The 16,019-nt window shown below is 37.2% G+C and overlaps 1 protein-coding gene across 2 annotated transcripts in view; it reads right to left on the bottom strand.

Annotated features, from left to right (window-relative positions):
• Positions 1 to 15,620, bottom strand: part of CFAP20DC (CFAP20 domain containing) — a 93,190-nt gene extending 77,570 nt beyond the window's left edge. For both annotated transcript variants that reach the window (XM_052775931.1, XM_052775932.1), the window contains exons 1-5: positions 15,404 to 15,620; positions 10,586 to 10,672; positions 7,670 to 7,759; positions 7,076 to 7,169; positions 5,066 to 5,138 (exon numbers count right to left, since the gene is read on the bottom strand). In XM_052775931.1, the coding sequence (XP_052631891.1) occupies positions 5,066 to 5,138; positions 7,076 to 7,169; positions 7,670 to 7,759; positions 10,586 to 10,606 (278 nt within the window). In that variant the 5' untranslated portion in view covers positions 10,607 to 10,672; positions 15,404 to 15,620. The remainder of the gene's footprint in view (positions 1 to 5,065; positions 5,139 to 7,075; positions 7,170 to 7,669; positions 7,760 to 10,585; positions 10,673 to 15,403) is intronic.
• Positions 15,621 to 16,019: the final 399 nt, after the last annotated feature.

Below are 16,019 nucleotides of genomic sequence, written 5' to 3' on the forward strand. Positions count from 1 at the left end.
TAGTTTGAACAGTTGTTTGCACATTCAGTATTTATGACAGGAATCTCACATGACTGGTTGATAGCAGCAAGTTAGAAGGTTTAGCTCAGCTGATGCCAGCAGTGAGGGATGGCCTTGAAGAAATTCCTGTTTGCTGATCAGATCAATCACTGAACAGAATGTAAAAGAGGATGAGGCTCAAACTAAATTCATATTTCCATCTCTTTGCAGAATGGGAGAGGAAGAACTGTACCATAAAGCATCATGTACAGCTATTACCAAACTTGCCAAAGTGTTTTTTTTACATAAAGTAAATTTGATGGCTTGGCATGCTATCAATTTTCACTTGAAGCTACTCAAAGATTCAGTAGTAAGTAGTCAGATTATGTAAGAAACCATCTTTGAACATTAAACTGCAGGAAGCAACAGCACAATCAATATTCTGTCCACAAACAAGCAAGAGATTCCTTTCAATATGTCTGAAATGAAAACAACTGAATAGCAGTCACGTGAAGCAAGAAGGACTTGTCTTCATTATTTACTGGATTATCATCAGTGTGCTAGGATAAAATACACTGTGTATTTTGCAAGTCTTGAAGGAGTTTATAGGTATATCAATATGCTACAGTTGATTTCTAATACAAAACTTAGTACTAAATTTATTTTTAAAGAAGTTTTATTAACTTCTGCAAACAGTTGCACTAAGTGGGGAACAAATGAGTTTGTACTTTTTAGGCATGTATACCTTTAAGTAGCTCCAATTACTCTGAAAGCATTGATGAACTTATGTAATTATCAGGATAAGCATGATTTGATTATAAACATAAGTAATGAAGTAATGAAACTGTTACACTGAATTAAACATCTATTCTTTTGTAAAAAGTTTATGGAAATGTATCAAGTGAGATTACTTCATCCACATAGACACTGAAATCACTGGACATAAAAGAAGGTGAGAGAATTAGGATTTGTATCAGGCTCTCTGATAACCCTAATTTAGAATCAGGAAAGTTGACGAGAAGAGAAAAAGAAAGAAGTAAAAAATAACAGTCAACTATTTAAATACAGTAATTTTGTATAGTAAATATAGTAATATAGTATATGTTTACATAAACTATATATAACAAATACAAAATACATGTATTAAATTTCTAGAAGTACGTAAGAATACTACAGAAGTAAACATATATATATTGTTGTAAGAGGGACATAGTAATGGTGGGAATGGGAAGTACCGAGAAAAGATGAAGAAAATGTAAAGTCTAGATATGAGTTGGAAAGAGGAAGGGCAAAGAAAGGTGGGAGAGGTGGTGGAAAATTAGAGCTCTCTGTTATCAAAAAAAGCAAGTGATGAAAAAATGAGTAGAAGAAAAGTGGAGAAGAGGTTCTTGTTAAGAGGCATAGATGGGTGGCAAGCACCCAAAAGAACCAAACTCAATATGACACCATAGAAAACCTGAATTCCTGTACCTGTCATTAAGTCTCTACCATCTGTCTACCAAATGCCTATGAGAAGCAAATCTATGTACTTGGGTTTCTGCTTACTGCATGACATATCATGTTTGTTTTGTCCCTTTTGTTACACACTTTTAGAAGTAATGCAGCAATTAAAACTATAGGAGCAGAAAGTGTAACCAGAACTATACTCAGGAACAGAAAAGTCAGTGTGATTTGACACACAAAGAAGCTCTTTCTGTTGCAGGGAAAAAAAATGTAGCTTTAAAGCCATGTATGCTTATGTTAGAGACACCTAACACCTAAGCAAAAAAACTATTAAAAATGGGGTAAGAAATAAAAAGAACCACTTTGAAAGGAAAACATAACAGAAAATATGTAAAGGCTGTAGTAGGAAGAGAAATTGAAGAGAAAGGCTTGAAAACCTGCAGTTTTCTGATCTATTCAACAACTACCAGCTTTCCTGCCAACAGTTTCTCACTTTAAATTAGTAAAATGTTAGTATTTTCTGCACCAAGATCTTGATTCATAGAGTCAAAACTGTCTTTAAAACAAGTATTTTGAGCCCAGTGTTCTCTCTGAAATTTTCATGCTCCACGGAGAAGCAAAAATATTCTCTGGTGAAGATCTGTGCTAAATAAGTTAATTTATCCTTTGAAGATTTTTCTCAATGTTCAGATTCTAAAATCATGTTAGAAATTAAGCATGCCACAGAGGACTGTATAATGTTACCAACATGATGTGGCTTATAAATGATACTAAAATACCTGTGTCCTGGTTTCAGCTGGGATAGAGTTAACTGTCTTCCTAGTAGCTGGTACGGTGCTATGTTTTGAGTTCAGAGCGAAGAATGTTGATAACACTGATGTTTTCAGTTGTTGCTCAGTAGTGTTTAGACTAATGTCAAGGATTTTTCAGCTTCTCATGCCCAGCCAGTGAGAAAGCTGGAGGGGCACAAGGAGTTGGCACAGGACACAGCCAGGGCACCTGACCCAAACTGGCCAACGGGGTATTCCATACCATGTGACGTCCCATCCAGTACAGAAACGGGGAAGTGGGGGGCAGGGATTCGCCGCTCGGGGGACTGGCTGGGTGTCGGTCGGCGGGTGGTGAGCAATTGCACTGCGTATCATTTGTACATTCCAATCCTTTCATTATTGCTGTTGTCATTTTATTAGTGTTATCATTATCATTATTAGTTTCTTCTTTTCTGTTCTATTAAACCGTTCTTATCTCAACCCACGGGTTTTGCTTCTTTTCCCAATTTTCTCCCCCATCCCACTGGGTGGGGGGGGAGTGAGTGAGCGGCTGCGTGGTGTTTAGTTGCTGGCTGGGGTTAAACCACGACAGTCCTTTTTGGCGCCCAACGTGGGGCACGAAGGGTTGAGATAACGACAAACCTGACCAGAGCTTGTTAAAACAAATTTGTTATAAGCATTCATTATAGCGGTCTAATAGTTGCTGGTCATTATGTTGATTTATGTGTTCTTAGAGTTGTTGCTCTGGTTTTTAAAGTTCTGTTATGTATCACCTCGCTTGCTGTATGTAGTCCCTCTTCTGCTGCTTATCATCCGTGGGAGGTGGATTAAGGTTTTCGCTTTGATGTATTGTATAACACTGGTTTATGGTATGATAAAGTCGTCGGCTGTGGGATTAATCCGGTACTTGCACCCAGCATTGTTACCTTTATACTGTGGAAGCCATCTGTGGGAAACTATTAATAATTATACCATTTACCTTTCCTCCTTGGAAAACCAGTCTATGGGTGGGATACCTTTCTTCCCCTCTCCTTTCTCCTTCAGTCCAGTTACAATGGTGTTTGAGAATTTTGAAAAATTTGAATACTCTTGGGATGTTGGGACCAGCACGGTCCTAGCCCTACTGCTAGGAATTAGCATGCTTCTGAATGTGGTTCAGCTCTCATTTAAGGTTAAACGAAGGACTGTCGTGGTTTAACCCCAGCCAGCAACTAAACACCACGCAGCCGCTCACTCACTCCCCCCCCACCCAGTGGGATGGGGGAGAAAATTGGGAAAAGAAGCAAAACCCGTGGGTTGAGATAAGAACGGTTTAATAGAACAGAAAAGAAGAAACTAATAATGATAATGATAACACTAATAAAATGACAACAGCAATAATGAAAGGATTGGAATGTACAAATGATACGCAGTGCAATTGCTCACCACCCGCCGACCGACACCCAGCCAGTCCCCCGAGCGGCGAATCCCTGCCCCCCACTTCCCCGTTTCTGTACTGGATGGGACGTCACATGGTATGGAATACCCCGTTGGCCAGTTTGGGTCAGGTGCCCTGGCTGTGTCCTGTGCCAACTCCTTGTGCCCCTCCAGCTTTCTCACTGGCTGGGCATGAGAAGCTGAAAAATCCTTGACATTAGTCTAAACACTACTGAGCAACAACTGAAAACATCAGTGTTATCAACATTCTTCGCTCTGAACTCAAAACATAGCACCGTACCAGCTACTAGGAAGACAGTTAACTCTATCCCAGCTGAAACCAGGACAACCTGCATGCATTGTTAAAAATCCACTGAGGAATTTTAATAAATATGACTCAATTCACACTAGCATATTCTTTGTTAAAATAACAAAAAAATTCCAAGATTACTCTACTTATGTGAAGGGACAGAAGATAACAGAATTAGCCAGCAACATAAAATAAATAGCACACCATCCTAATTTCATGAAGTAGATTATTCACATTATAGTGAACGTTGTTTCTCTACTACAGTACAGCTTGAATGACATTTTCCCAGCATCTCATTTTGTCCTCTTTGACTTAAACCTACAAGAGTTGTTTTTCCCCTTACTTCATACACAGGAGATTTCTGACAATCAAGAAAAGCTGACACCTATAGGTACCAATGAATGCAAAGTTACAGAAAGACAAACAAAAATAAATTTCTGCATTGACTTTACTCAGTTTAATTGCATATCATTCAACCCACGGTTTCTTGCAGGGTTTCTAATGGCATAATATTTCTTTTGTTAATCCAAACCTTAGGTGTACTACTGGCTACAAAGCTAACTAGGTTGTGCTAGTTATAAACAGCTGATGCCACTAGGGTGGAAATGTTGCCCAAAGACTGACAATTGCCCAAGTTTAGAACTCTATTAAATCATTCCACATCAAACTAATGAAAGTCTGTTTCAGTGGTACCTCTCTTTCCTTACAGTATGGACATAATTATACCAACTGAGCACTCCATTTGTTGTTCTGGCTTTTTACCATTTGCTTGGTTGTTTTTTTTCTCCCCCAGTTATTAGAATATATAACTTTTTGTCCTGAACCGAAAGGGCCTGGAATAGTTATTTATAAATCTCTTACAGATTTTCAGGAGACTCTCAGGAGCCAGTATTTTCACATTTGATAAATTCATGTAATTTCTTCAGATTTTTCACCATCTTCATTCATGATTTTTAGAGTTTGTTCTGTGTTCAAAGGAATGTCAGTATTTAAAACATCCAAGGAAGAATGATCTCATTAGTTTAATTAACTTCTTATAGACTTGATAAGTCACTGCACTTTAATGCAAAATCTGCCACCACAATTAATGGCTGCAATCAGGCATTCACTTTACATTAAGTATTCAAGGAAATTTTATACATCTTACAGTAACTCAGTGGAGAAGTCTTGTCCCAATGGCACAAAAATCTGAAGTGTCAGGAATTGCTGGATCAGTCCCACTAGAAACAGGAAAAAAATTAAATACACCTGCTGTGTGTGTGCAGATGCACATTTCACCATCAAGCATTTCCATTTTGTACGATACAGCTATGCTCCTGCAACACTATTTCCCGAGGTTCACACAACATATGAACACAAGAAAAACCTGAAGAAAACCAATTCAAACTGCAATAAAAGTGTTGTTTTAAAAGTCCCATCTGTGGCTTTGGTGGAATTCTCATGAAAATAAAAGGAACCTTTTTTTTTTTTTTTGCTTACAATTCTACATTGTGTTCCAAGAGCATGTAGACACCAAATATCCCATAGGCGTTATAAAATAAAATAATACTTTCCCATCAAGATTATCTTATAGTCATATGAAACTTGCGTCCACATTTGTGACAATGTACACCTGATTAAACAACTTCAAAAAATCCTTGGGTAAAAACGCAATCCAGATCATGACAACAACGCTCAGTGGAGGCTTCTGATTTTTAGAACAATAGCAATGGAGCTTAACTGAGGGAACAAACACAAGAAATCTTTCAGGATTCATGTAGCTCCCTATCAAGGGAAAACAGTACAAAGCTGTCTGAATTGAATTGTATGTTGTTTTCTTAGTTATTCCATCAGGGAGGGTATGGGCTGCTCTTCATTGACTTTACAAGACTCAACAACAACATTAGCTCCTCTTCTAAAGAATGCCAGTTCAGAACTTCCTTCTTTTGTGGGTCAAATGACACTTTAAAATTTCAAATTATATTTGTATATATAATGTATTTTATTTTGGAAGAGTATTCAAAGATTGCAGTACAACTCAAGAGATTGTATACTTGACATAAATGAAATACTTGAAGTACATACACCTTAAGAGAGGAGGAGACAGAGGGAGACAGAATGGTAACAGATAGAAATTTAACTATAGTATTGCAGCACTGGCTAAAGTAAATCTGAAACCAAACTATTCTTAGCAGGGATAATCTACAACACTAATTCTCAATCCTCATTTCAGGCTGTAATAGTTTATCGTAACATTGGCAATAAACAAATTAAAGTTGGATTTCTCAGAAAGATACATTAGACTAACATTTATTATACTGAAGATAATAGTAAATTTCTTTTATAAAATTCAGATTAATCTTCAAGGCCTTAGTGCATGACCAGACTATACAATTTCTTATTTATTTTTTGTGTTTGTTTGGAAAAACTAATTTATAATTCTATACCCTGCATGGGAAGTATACTAGAAGATTCCCGTTTCATTTGACTAAAATCACCTTCTCAAGTTTTCTTCAAAAGGCAGTTAATTCTCAGCCAGCTCAATTCATTACTACAAGCCTTATAAAGTACAATACCCTGCAGTGGAGTTTACAGCATAAATTATGATGATTGCTGTATGCTCTGAGAAACATAGAGTGCTTTGATTCTGGTTTATTCTGGTGTAAGTAATAGACAAACTGGGGAAACACTCCGTACTACTCATCAAAGACTGATTACATAAGTGCTGCTGAAATTTGGGTGTAACTTCCTTGTACTGCTAGTGGTTATTTGATACATAGAAGTAAAAATACTTTAAAAAGTGAAACAAGAAAGGGGACAGGAACCTATTTCACATTCTGTAATGCCAATAGAATTATTGACTTTAGTAAGTGCTGAATGGAGTCAGAAGTTATTTGCCAGAGATCAGCCTGTAGCAGGATCAGGTAGAGAAGTGAACCTAGCAGCACTAGGACAACATGTATCAACAAGGATCTTCCCTACAGCACTTACTTTAATATGGCATTTCTATACCTTTTACTTACTTCTAACTGACCTGCTAAATAGTTAATGAAAAACCACTTCGCTAATGCTGAATTACGCTCAAAGTAAGGGAGAATAATATAAGTTTTACATTCCAATACGAGACTGATTTAATAATCAGAACACCACCACAGACATTTAATTTTTTGATACTTACAGGTTTGTCTAGTTTCCTTTGGTAGCTGCATTTTGTTGATTTGACTGCTTCCTTCAAGTACAAAAACAAAGCCTTTTACTTCTTTATCATATTCCTACAAAAAAGAACAATAAACAAACACAAGCATCCTGATAGAATTCTTGTCCTCACAACCAACCATGCTACTAACATGCAAAGCTACTTTTTTTTTTTTTTTTAAATCACAAATGGCAGACATCACTGCAAGTATGGCAGTAGTTTAAATATGATGGTAATGATAACCCATAGAAATATGTCCTTTACTTGCATGTTTTATGAACAAACAATGCTGACAAAAAGGACTCTCAATCCAATGGGCCCAACTCAATCCATTAGTTATCAGAATAGCAAAATAACTCTCTAAATATTTAAACTATAAAATTACAATGCAACCAACCTAGTCTGCAAGCAGGCATAAAGAACTAATTTAAGTAGTCATTTAGTCTGTCATAATGACAGAACTGCAAGTGACAACTCCACTGTCAGGTCAAAGCCCTTACTATCTTCTAATTTTAAGCTTCATTCAAATTTTTCTGTTTTATACTCTAGGTTTTATAAGTTTTTAAAGAAACTTACTTTCCATATAGCTGATGGATTGCCAAAAATCTTCCATTTTGCTCCTGGGTTCTTGCCTTGAGCACTGAATATTTCAACAAATGGGCCACCCTGTGATAAAATGGTTTAAGGATACATCATCCAACCAAATGTTCAGCACTGAATCATCAATGGTCAAGATGAGTCCCTAAGAACAAGCCCTCCACACAGCCAGTATTACTGATCAGTCAGACAGCAGACTATTAATAAACAGCTTCTATACTACTATAATGTAGCAATCCATATAGTCAACATTTGGCTTTACTAGAGGATCAGACCATAAAATTGAAGGAATACCATGGAATATTTCAAATTATTTTATTTCTAATGTCATTCTCTAAAAAGCAAAATTATTGTAAAAATTCTAAAAACATGCAGGAGATCAGTAATTTATATTTGGATACGATTTATTTCTACGACTCACCAAATGAAGTGAGTTTTAAAACATAATGCTAAAAAAATAAACACTTGCAGATTAGATGTTTTGTCTGATCTCCTACAGAAATGAAATTTATACATGTCCTGGTTTTGGCTGGGATAGAGTTAATTTTCTTTCTAGTAGCTGGTATAGTGTTATGTTTTGGATTTAGTATGAGAATAATGTTGATAACACACTGATGTTTTCAGTTGTTGCTAAGTAATGTTCAGACTAAGTCAAGGATTTTTCAGCTTCTCATGCCCAGCCAGCAAGAAGGCTGGAGGGGCACAAGAAGTTGGAAGGGGACACAGCCAGGGCAGCTGACCCAAACTGGCCAACGGGGTATTCCATACCATGTGATGTCATGCCTAGTATATAAACTGGGGGGAGTTGCCCGGGAGGCACGCATCGTTGCTCAGGAACTAACTGGGCATCGGTCGGTGAGTGGTGAGCAATTGCATTGTGCATCACTTGTTTTGTATATTCCAATTCTTTTATTGTTGTTGTCATTTTAATAGCTATTATTATCATTATTATTTTCTTCCTTTCTGTCCTATTAAACTGTTCTTATCTCAACTCATGAGTTTTACTTTTTTTCCCCAGTTTTCTCCCACATCCCACTGCGTGGGGGGGAAGTGAGTGAGCGGCTGCGTGCTGCTTAATTGCTGGCTGGGGTCAAACCACGACAACACAATCTGTCTCCATATGTATGTCAAAGACATTTCCCAGTAACTTTCCTACTAGTTACCAAATTCCAGCCTGATTTGACCAGACAGTCTGGGAAACTCACAAAAATTTATTCTCTTCTGGGCCGATTTAAGTGGTCTTGTAGTAGTAGATCTAATCCTACCAGTATCACCATAAAAAGGTAAGGGCAGTACTCATGCTGCAGCCTTCATGGGGAATCAGAGAATTAATACCAGAAAAAGATTATGAATGCCCCTGTCAGGTAAAAACTCCTTACACAGAGCCTGTGCCCTATTAGACATCAAAGAATCTAACCATAAGCTCTTGGGGAGGTAGGCTTTATCACCTCTGTTTAGGGAATTATTTGCTTCAGTATTTTTTCCATTTGATGTCACATTTTTTGTGACATCTGATGTACTCAGCCTATAGTTTGATAAGCATTTTTTCAGCAGCATGGTTGACCTAATCAATCATTACAACTCTTCCGCTCCCTTCTCATTCCTAGTTGCCTGCACTCCCCAATTCTCTTTATGCTCAGCTGCCCAAACAATTGCACACAAGTCAGAATAAGCAAGAGGGGTGAGCAGTCTTGCCAGCAAAATAACTGCTCTTCAAATTCTGCTTTCAGAGAACATCAATTCTGCACTGTATGTGAATTACATATTCTCCTCTGCCCACCCATACCTGGCAGCTTCCAGTCACATGGCTAAACCCCAGTGACTAGACTTAGTAAGTTCTAAGGAGATTCAAAATGGCGTTCCATAAACTGCACTCAAAAAATATTTTTTAAATTAATACTGGATAAAAAAATAAAAAATATGGCATACTATCAATGTGAAAGTTATCTGATATATTTAAGGACTACAGGATCAAGCTCTTGGAAAGTTAAAGAAGATTCTTAACTGCCAAGTTGTATATGCTTGTAGCAAATCTTAACAAACAAGTGGCTTTTTCTCCCATATTTACAAATACATTTTATTAATACTGCAGTCCTTGAGTAGGCCCTGATTTGAGGTTAAACTAACTGAACAGGTTAAACTAACATAAACCGGACATGACATGAGAAAATGCTGAACAAACACTGATGCGAGAAGATGACCAAAGCTACTTAGTGCCATGGAAGATAGCTGGATCTCATGGGTGACTGGTGGGAGTTAAGCAAGAAACTGTCAAACTCCACAATCTATTGGAGAGGAGTATGGGGCATCTTTTGGGGAGCACAATCTTGCAAAGCTAACAGCACCTAAGCAACAGCATCAGAAATACCGATTTCAGGTACAGATGTAGCACAACTGGGACCAGTGGGGAAAAAATAATTAGGGTGCGTTGCTCTCTTGGGAGGGGACTGGTGCAGAGAAAGGGAGGCAAAGCATGGTGAAGAGGAAGGCCAGGAAACAGTAAAAGGGATAACAAGGTTTGCAAATGATGTGACTAGTGTTGACACAACCTTGCGCTGGACTGAGAGAATAAACCAGTCTCGCTTTTCTGATTATACCTTAGGAGTTGGGCCTGCTTCCGTGACTGGGTGGGAGCCAATGGTGTGCCTTCCCTGGCCCACAAGGGTAAAGACAAACAAAAAGCCATTGGTAACACCATGCTGGTGTCCATTCTAGACCTGAGAGCATTAGCAGCTACCCACTATTTCATAACATCTCTGTAAAAAAACTGAATAATGAAACATTCCGAAACATTTCTGTAACTGGACTTTTTGCCCCCCAGAATAAGCTATTTTAATTGAGTTCTCTCAGAGGTATAATGAAAGAGGGTAAAAAATAGAACTATTTCCGTTTTACCTGATACTGATTTTTGAACATTTTCCAGTTTTCACAGGCAAAAAATAGTTTCAGCTTCTCAATCAGTAAAGACACTTACAGACTATGCTGAAAAAAAAACCCAAAAAAATTTATATAGTATTTGACATGAAAAAATCCTGTAATGAAACCCCACCACATTTTAAAAGATATGAATACTATTATGAAATACTTTTCCTGAGTACAGAACATATATCAACTGCACCAGAGTGCTACCACAAAGGAATTAAGATTAAAAAATATTGACACCGTCTTGGAAACTGTTCTCTTCATGAATCAAGTACTCAGGGCTGCCTTTCCTTATATTCCAAGTAAAACTAGTAATTTTCTGTCAGCCCTTATTTTTATCAATGAAGGCTTTCTCATGCTTTAAAAATGCTTTTTTTAAAAAAAAAATCATCTTTAATACACATTTTTTTTATCATTCTTTGTTATCGAGTGCTCACTGGAAAACATTAGAGTCCATTAAAGAGGAGCTTAACATTTAATGTAGAAAAAGAGAAACATATGGAACAGCTGCAATAGAAACCACTCCATCTAGAGATATTTGGCAGAGACTTCTGAGACAAATTATCTTCTTTCACATTCAGCATTCTTCTTTGAGGATGATTAGTATAAGACTCAAACCAAGCACTTCAGTTATTTGAGGGATGCTAAAGTCAATGTGAATTAAGAGGTGCATGCAGTTGGAGAATCAGAACAATAGAAAGTGCAGGGACTGATACTGGAAGCCTCCCACATCCCTCTTTGATCATACTGAGTGTCTGCAATTTCACATGAAGTCAACAGAAAGTAAAGGGACCCTGAACATAAGAAGGTAGTAGTCAATCTCCAAAGACAGGCAGAACCAGTCACAAGAGACAACATGCACCTTCACAGTGAAAACTGAAAGTACTTGTCAACTCACAGAAAAATCCTTTCACAAGACTGTGTCTCTCATTTATTTGATATACTTTGTTTATGTTCATTGCTTCAGTTCAGGCACAGACCACTTAAAGAGTTAAATTATTTTTAATTACTGGATTTTTTTTTGAGCCTGAAACCATTTTCTTAACAGATAAAAACAGTATGTTGACCAGGAGAATATAAGTATAGCTTCTCATAAAGAACAGTTTAGCTCTCAACCAGAAAGTGACAAAAAGTTTTCATAAATTTTATACAAAGACATATGACTGCAAATGAACTAGATACTCATTGACAATATGCATGAGTTCATACAGAATGTACACATTTAAAGGATTAGAGCAGCATTCTATTTTTAAAAGTATATAATCATTCATTGAGGAAAATATGATGAAATTTGTTGATTTTTAACCACAACTATTTTAATCAGCAACAATTATTTTAAGTCTTAAAGTTGTCTGTAAATAAAATAAAAATGGAAAAAAAAATCAGATATTAGAAATTTTTTCCCATGTGTTGCCAGAAACATTAGTTCATTTTAAAATTTTTGATTGTAAGGAAAATGAAATTTAGAAGCCATAGCATTTGTAACAGGCCTATCAAAAACCATGATTAGTATTTTGATTGTATTACTTTAATACTACCACTGCACATCTAACACACCAGTTGTATTATTCTGCATTTTAGACCATTTTCTACACAAATTTCCCACTTGTTCAGTTGGCATAATTGTTTTTCTAAGAATGACTACATTAATAGCTATATTGAACTATTCTAAATTATGAACTAGACATTTTAGAAATGCCTTTTAGAGAAAGCACTTCTAAAGCAAGTGTATTATTACTTCCTTCTGTACATATTCACTTTACTTACAGAGCAATTGTTTTGGAAATAACAGTTTGTTCACTTTTTTGCCTGCAGCCCTATCTTTGCTATTATCTACAGCCTTTAAACAAGCCAGAACTATTCAAAATTGCAAGATTCATGTCCTAGTGAGAAGTAGTGGCACCGTGGAACTAATCTCAGAGTGACCTACTGTTTTGATTCACTTTGCCAGAGCTAAATGTAAAGGACTGGTAGTTAGAGAGGCAGAATTCATGCCCTCCTACGGTACATATTTACAATGAGTGTATTACTGTAACTTACATGGTGAGCCACTTGCCCTTCTAGGACTAAGGATTTCACCATCTTCCAGTTTTTATTTCTAATTAATTTTAAGTGAAGGAGGTGCAAAGGAAGACACTGCTTTTTCCTTGGAGCAAAGCCCTTTTACTTACTTTTGCTCTAAAAATCAGTTCCAGGTCTGCCTAGCGTCATGCACCTAACATAACCCTCACATATACTGCAGTTCTGTTATGCCTTATGAGATCTCAGGGAAAAATATTAAGACTAAATAAATGTGAGGGATCCTGATAGAAGAGTCACTGTATGAAAAGTATAAAGTTCTGAGACTGAAAAGAATGACTCATCTCTTTCAGAGACTACTACTAATATTCTGGTCAGAAGTCCTCTGCTGACTATAATCATACTGTGTATTTTGGAACAAACATTTAGTGTGTAGTATGTAGAGGCCAAGTTTCATCTTCATTACCCCACCATCTTCCAGGATGGAAAGGCTAAAGCTACTTAGCAAGGTGGACAGCTACAGTATTTGCAGACACTGCTGTAGTCAGAATTACACATAAGACATAGAAAGTAATACTTCATTTTCTGCACTGTTCTCTCATCAAGCATACCTGGCTTTCATAAGAGCCAGTCCACTAATGGCAAATCATATAGGGTTTTGAAGGAAGATGCAAACAGCTCTGCACACAGTGCAAGTGGAAGCCATCTTGATATATTAACTTGGGTTCAATACTGTGCTAATACACTTTGCCTCTCAGCAGTGCTTATTAGTTTTGCCTTGACATCACTAATTTATCTCCACACAGTATTGTATGGAAATAGTTCTCAGTTGGCTCTGAGCACAGAAAGAACATATGTGCACTGGTAAAACATCATGAAGACACACACCTATATCACACAAAAAACTTCTGCTACTGATTAATCCTTAAATTTAAGTGGAGGAAGCATGCGTCTGAACTGAAAAGTTCTCATTCAAATGATATGCTTAAGATAGAAAAGATGATCAAATAGTTAAAGACTTTCATAATGGATCACAGAAAGGGTAGAGAGATATACGAAGAGATAACATCTAGGAATTATGTGGTAGTAAAAAGAAATACAAAAACTGTGGGATGATGAACACTTACTGAAGGACTGGAAATCTCATACCATCACTAGAAATCTTCATATTTCAAATTGTCAAATAAAGTTCACTCTACGATAGGGCTTAAAATTTGTCACCAATGCAGTTGTTTTTTAAACGGACATACATATGGGCAAGCTAGGTTATTTACTAATTTGTAGAAACGATTTTATACACACTCAGAAAACTGATGACCCTTGTAACTATCGAATTCATAGCAAGATGGCTCTTCCTAACTTTAGTGAAAGGTAAACTAGACCCAAAGTTTGTAAGCATTTGTGTTGGGACAACTGGTTCATACTACAAAGCTGACTACTGCAAACACGAGTGAAATGTCAGTTTGTTTTTCTTAAAGGCAAAAAATACTGCAAGTGACACTGCACTGTATTTGTGCTCAAATATGGCTTACTTGTAACTTCCCAATTTCCATTAAGTTACTACAAATGAAGACTAGAAATTACCTTTGCTATTAAGATTGGTAGCTACTAAAAACATTAAGTGAATGACATATTTGTCATGTAATTACTGAGATAATATAAAGAGGTGCTTTCATTGTGCATCAAGGATTATTGTCTTTAGTTATAGTAACCTATGCTTAAAAACAAAAGAGAGAATGGTCTGGAAAATTGATAGTTGCAATATTTTCCCCCTTTTCATCTCTCCTCCTCCTAGCCTCTCCAGAAATTCTAAAAATCAAGTGTGCTTAAAATCCAGAGGGACTATTTTAGAAAAATCAACAACATCTTGAAATAAAAGTCCTCAATTTTTTGCATATTTGTCAAATAGATATTTTATGACATCTTTATAGAATGCCATAAAGTACCAGTTCTCTCACTTTTCAGTCACGGATCAAACTTATTTTTTTACTGCCCTGAACCATGTACTTTAGTACATCTGTCCAACTGGAAATACAGGCTTAAAGTGTCAGTCAATGACAAACCATCAAGAATATAGTTTATAAAGTTAAGCAACAATGAAAGATATTTATCTTTGGAAGAATAGATTCCTATCAGGATCTACCTTGTGAAGTCCTGATTTGTGCACTACCTTTGATCATTAGTTTTGCAAAGTAGCAGCAGTCCAAAGGGCCCTCTAATACTTCCATTCACTCAAACCACTTAGGACCCTGCAAAAATACCTCCATCCTGTGATATCTGCTTATGCTTATTTTTTTCTTCAAACTACAATGTTTCACATTCAAGTATTTCAATAATATTTTGTGTTTATGTAGCCCCACGATTCAAACAATTAGTCCCTAGTAAGTTACAAGCAAAACAATACTTCACAAACTGTAAATGCAAACAGACCTTCATGCTTCTTTAAATTACTTAATACTAAACACTGTTCTAACCCCAAAGGAGACAGGGATGTACAGACTCATACAGTCCTAAAAACCTTCATAGCCATGGTTACTCCCTTGACTTAAAAGGGACTATTTACATAAGTGTATGAATACATTTTTCTGATCAACATCCCAGTGTTGAAAAAGCTGTGTTTATTTAAGATTTTCTATTCCAAAGTCAAACTGTGAAGCAAAATGAAGTGAATTGCACCTACTACTAATTCGCATTGAAAAAAATGACACAAATACACTATTTTTGGCAGGGAACATAGGCTTAGACCCAAGACTGTTAATACATATAACTCACCATCACGGGCCCAAAGCCAGTGCTGATTTATGGGAGGCTGGGACACACCAGAGAAAGCAGTTCATCACTGATGAAGGGTTTTAGTATCTTCCAGACAAATGAATTCCACATATTGAATATTTAAAGCTGGGTTTGTAACACTGCTATATATTTTCTCAAAATACAAGTTAACATAATAAATGGGCAGAAAGACCATTAATAAACTATAGTAAGACTACTGATGTTCCTATGTGAAAAGCAGCACAGCCAGCCTTTACACATAACTCGCAGAATTAAGAAGGGGGAAAAAAAAATCAAAATCAAGCTTTTCACTTTTATAAAAACTCGATCATAAACCGTATTGACACAAGGCCCACGATTCAAGCACCGGCATGCCCGCAGACCCGTTTCCCTGCACCACTACGGCGGCAAGGCTGCGTCCCCCAGCGCCGGACCGGCTCCCCCGCCCCTCCGCCGCCGGGGCTCTCCCGTTCCGCCACGTCCCCACCGCTCGCCCGGGGAGCTCAGGTCCCCGCCGGGTCTCACCTGGGCGAGGGTGGCTAGGGAACGAAACCGCACCTACCGAGAGGGCGGGCCCAGGGCTCGCCGTCAGCCGAGGGGAAGGCGGAGGCGGGTG

The sequence above is a fragment of the Harpia harpyja genome, chromosome Z (assembly GCF_026419915.1).
Source record: "Harpia harpyja isolate bHarHar1 chromosome Z, bHarHar1 primary haplotype, whole genome shotgun sequence".
Classification (NCBI taxonomy): domain Eukaryota; kingdom Metazoa; phylum Chordata; class Aves; order Accipitriformes; family Accipitridae; genus Harpia; species Harpia harpyja.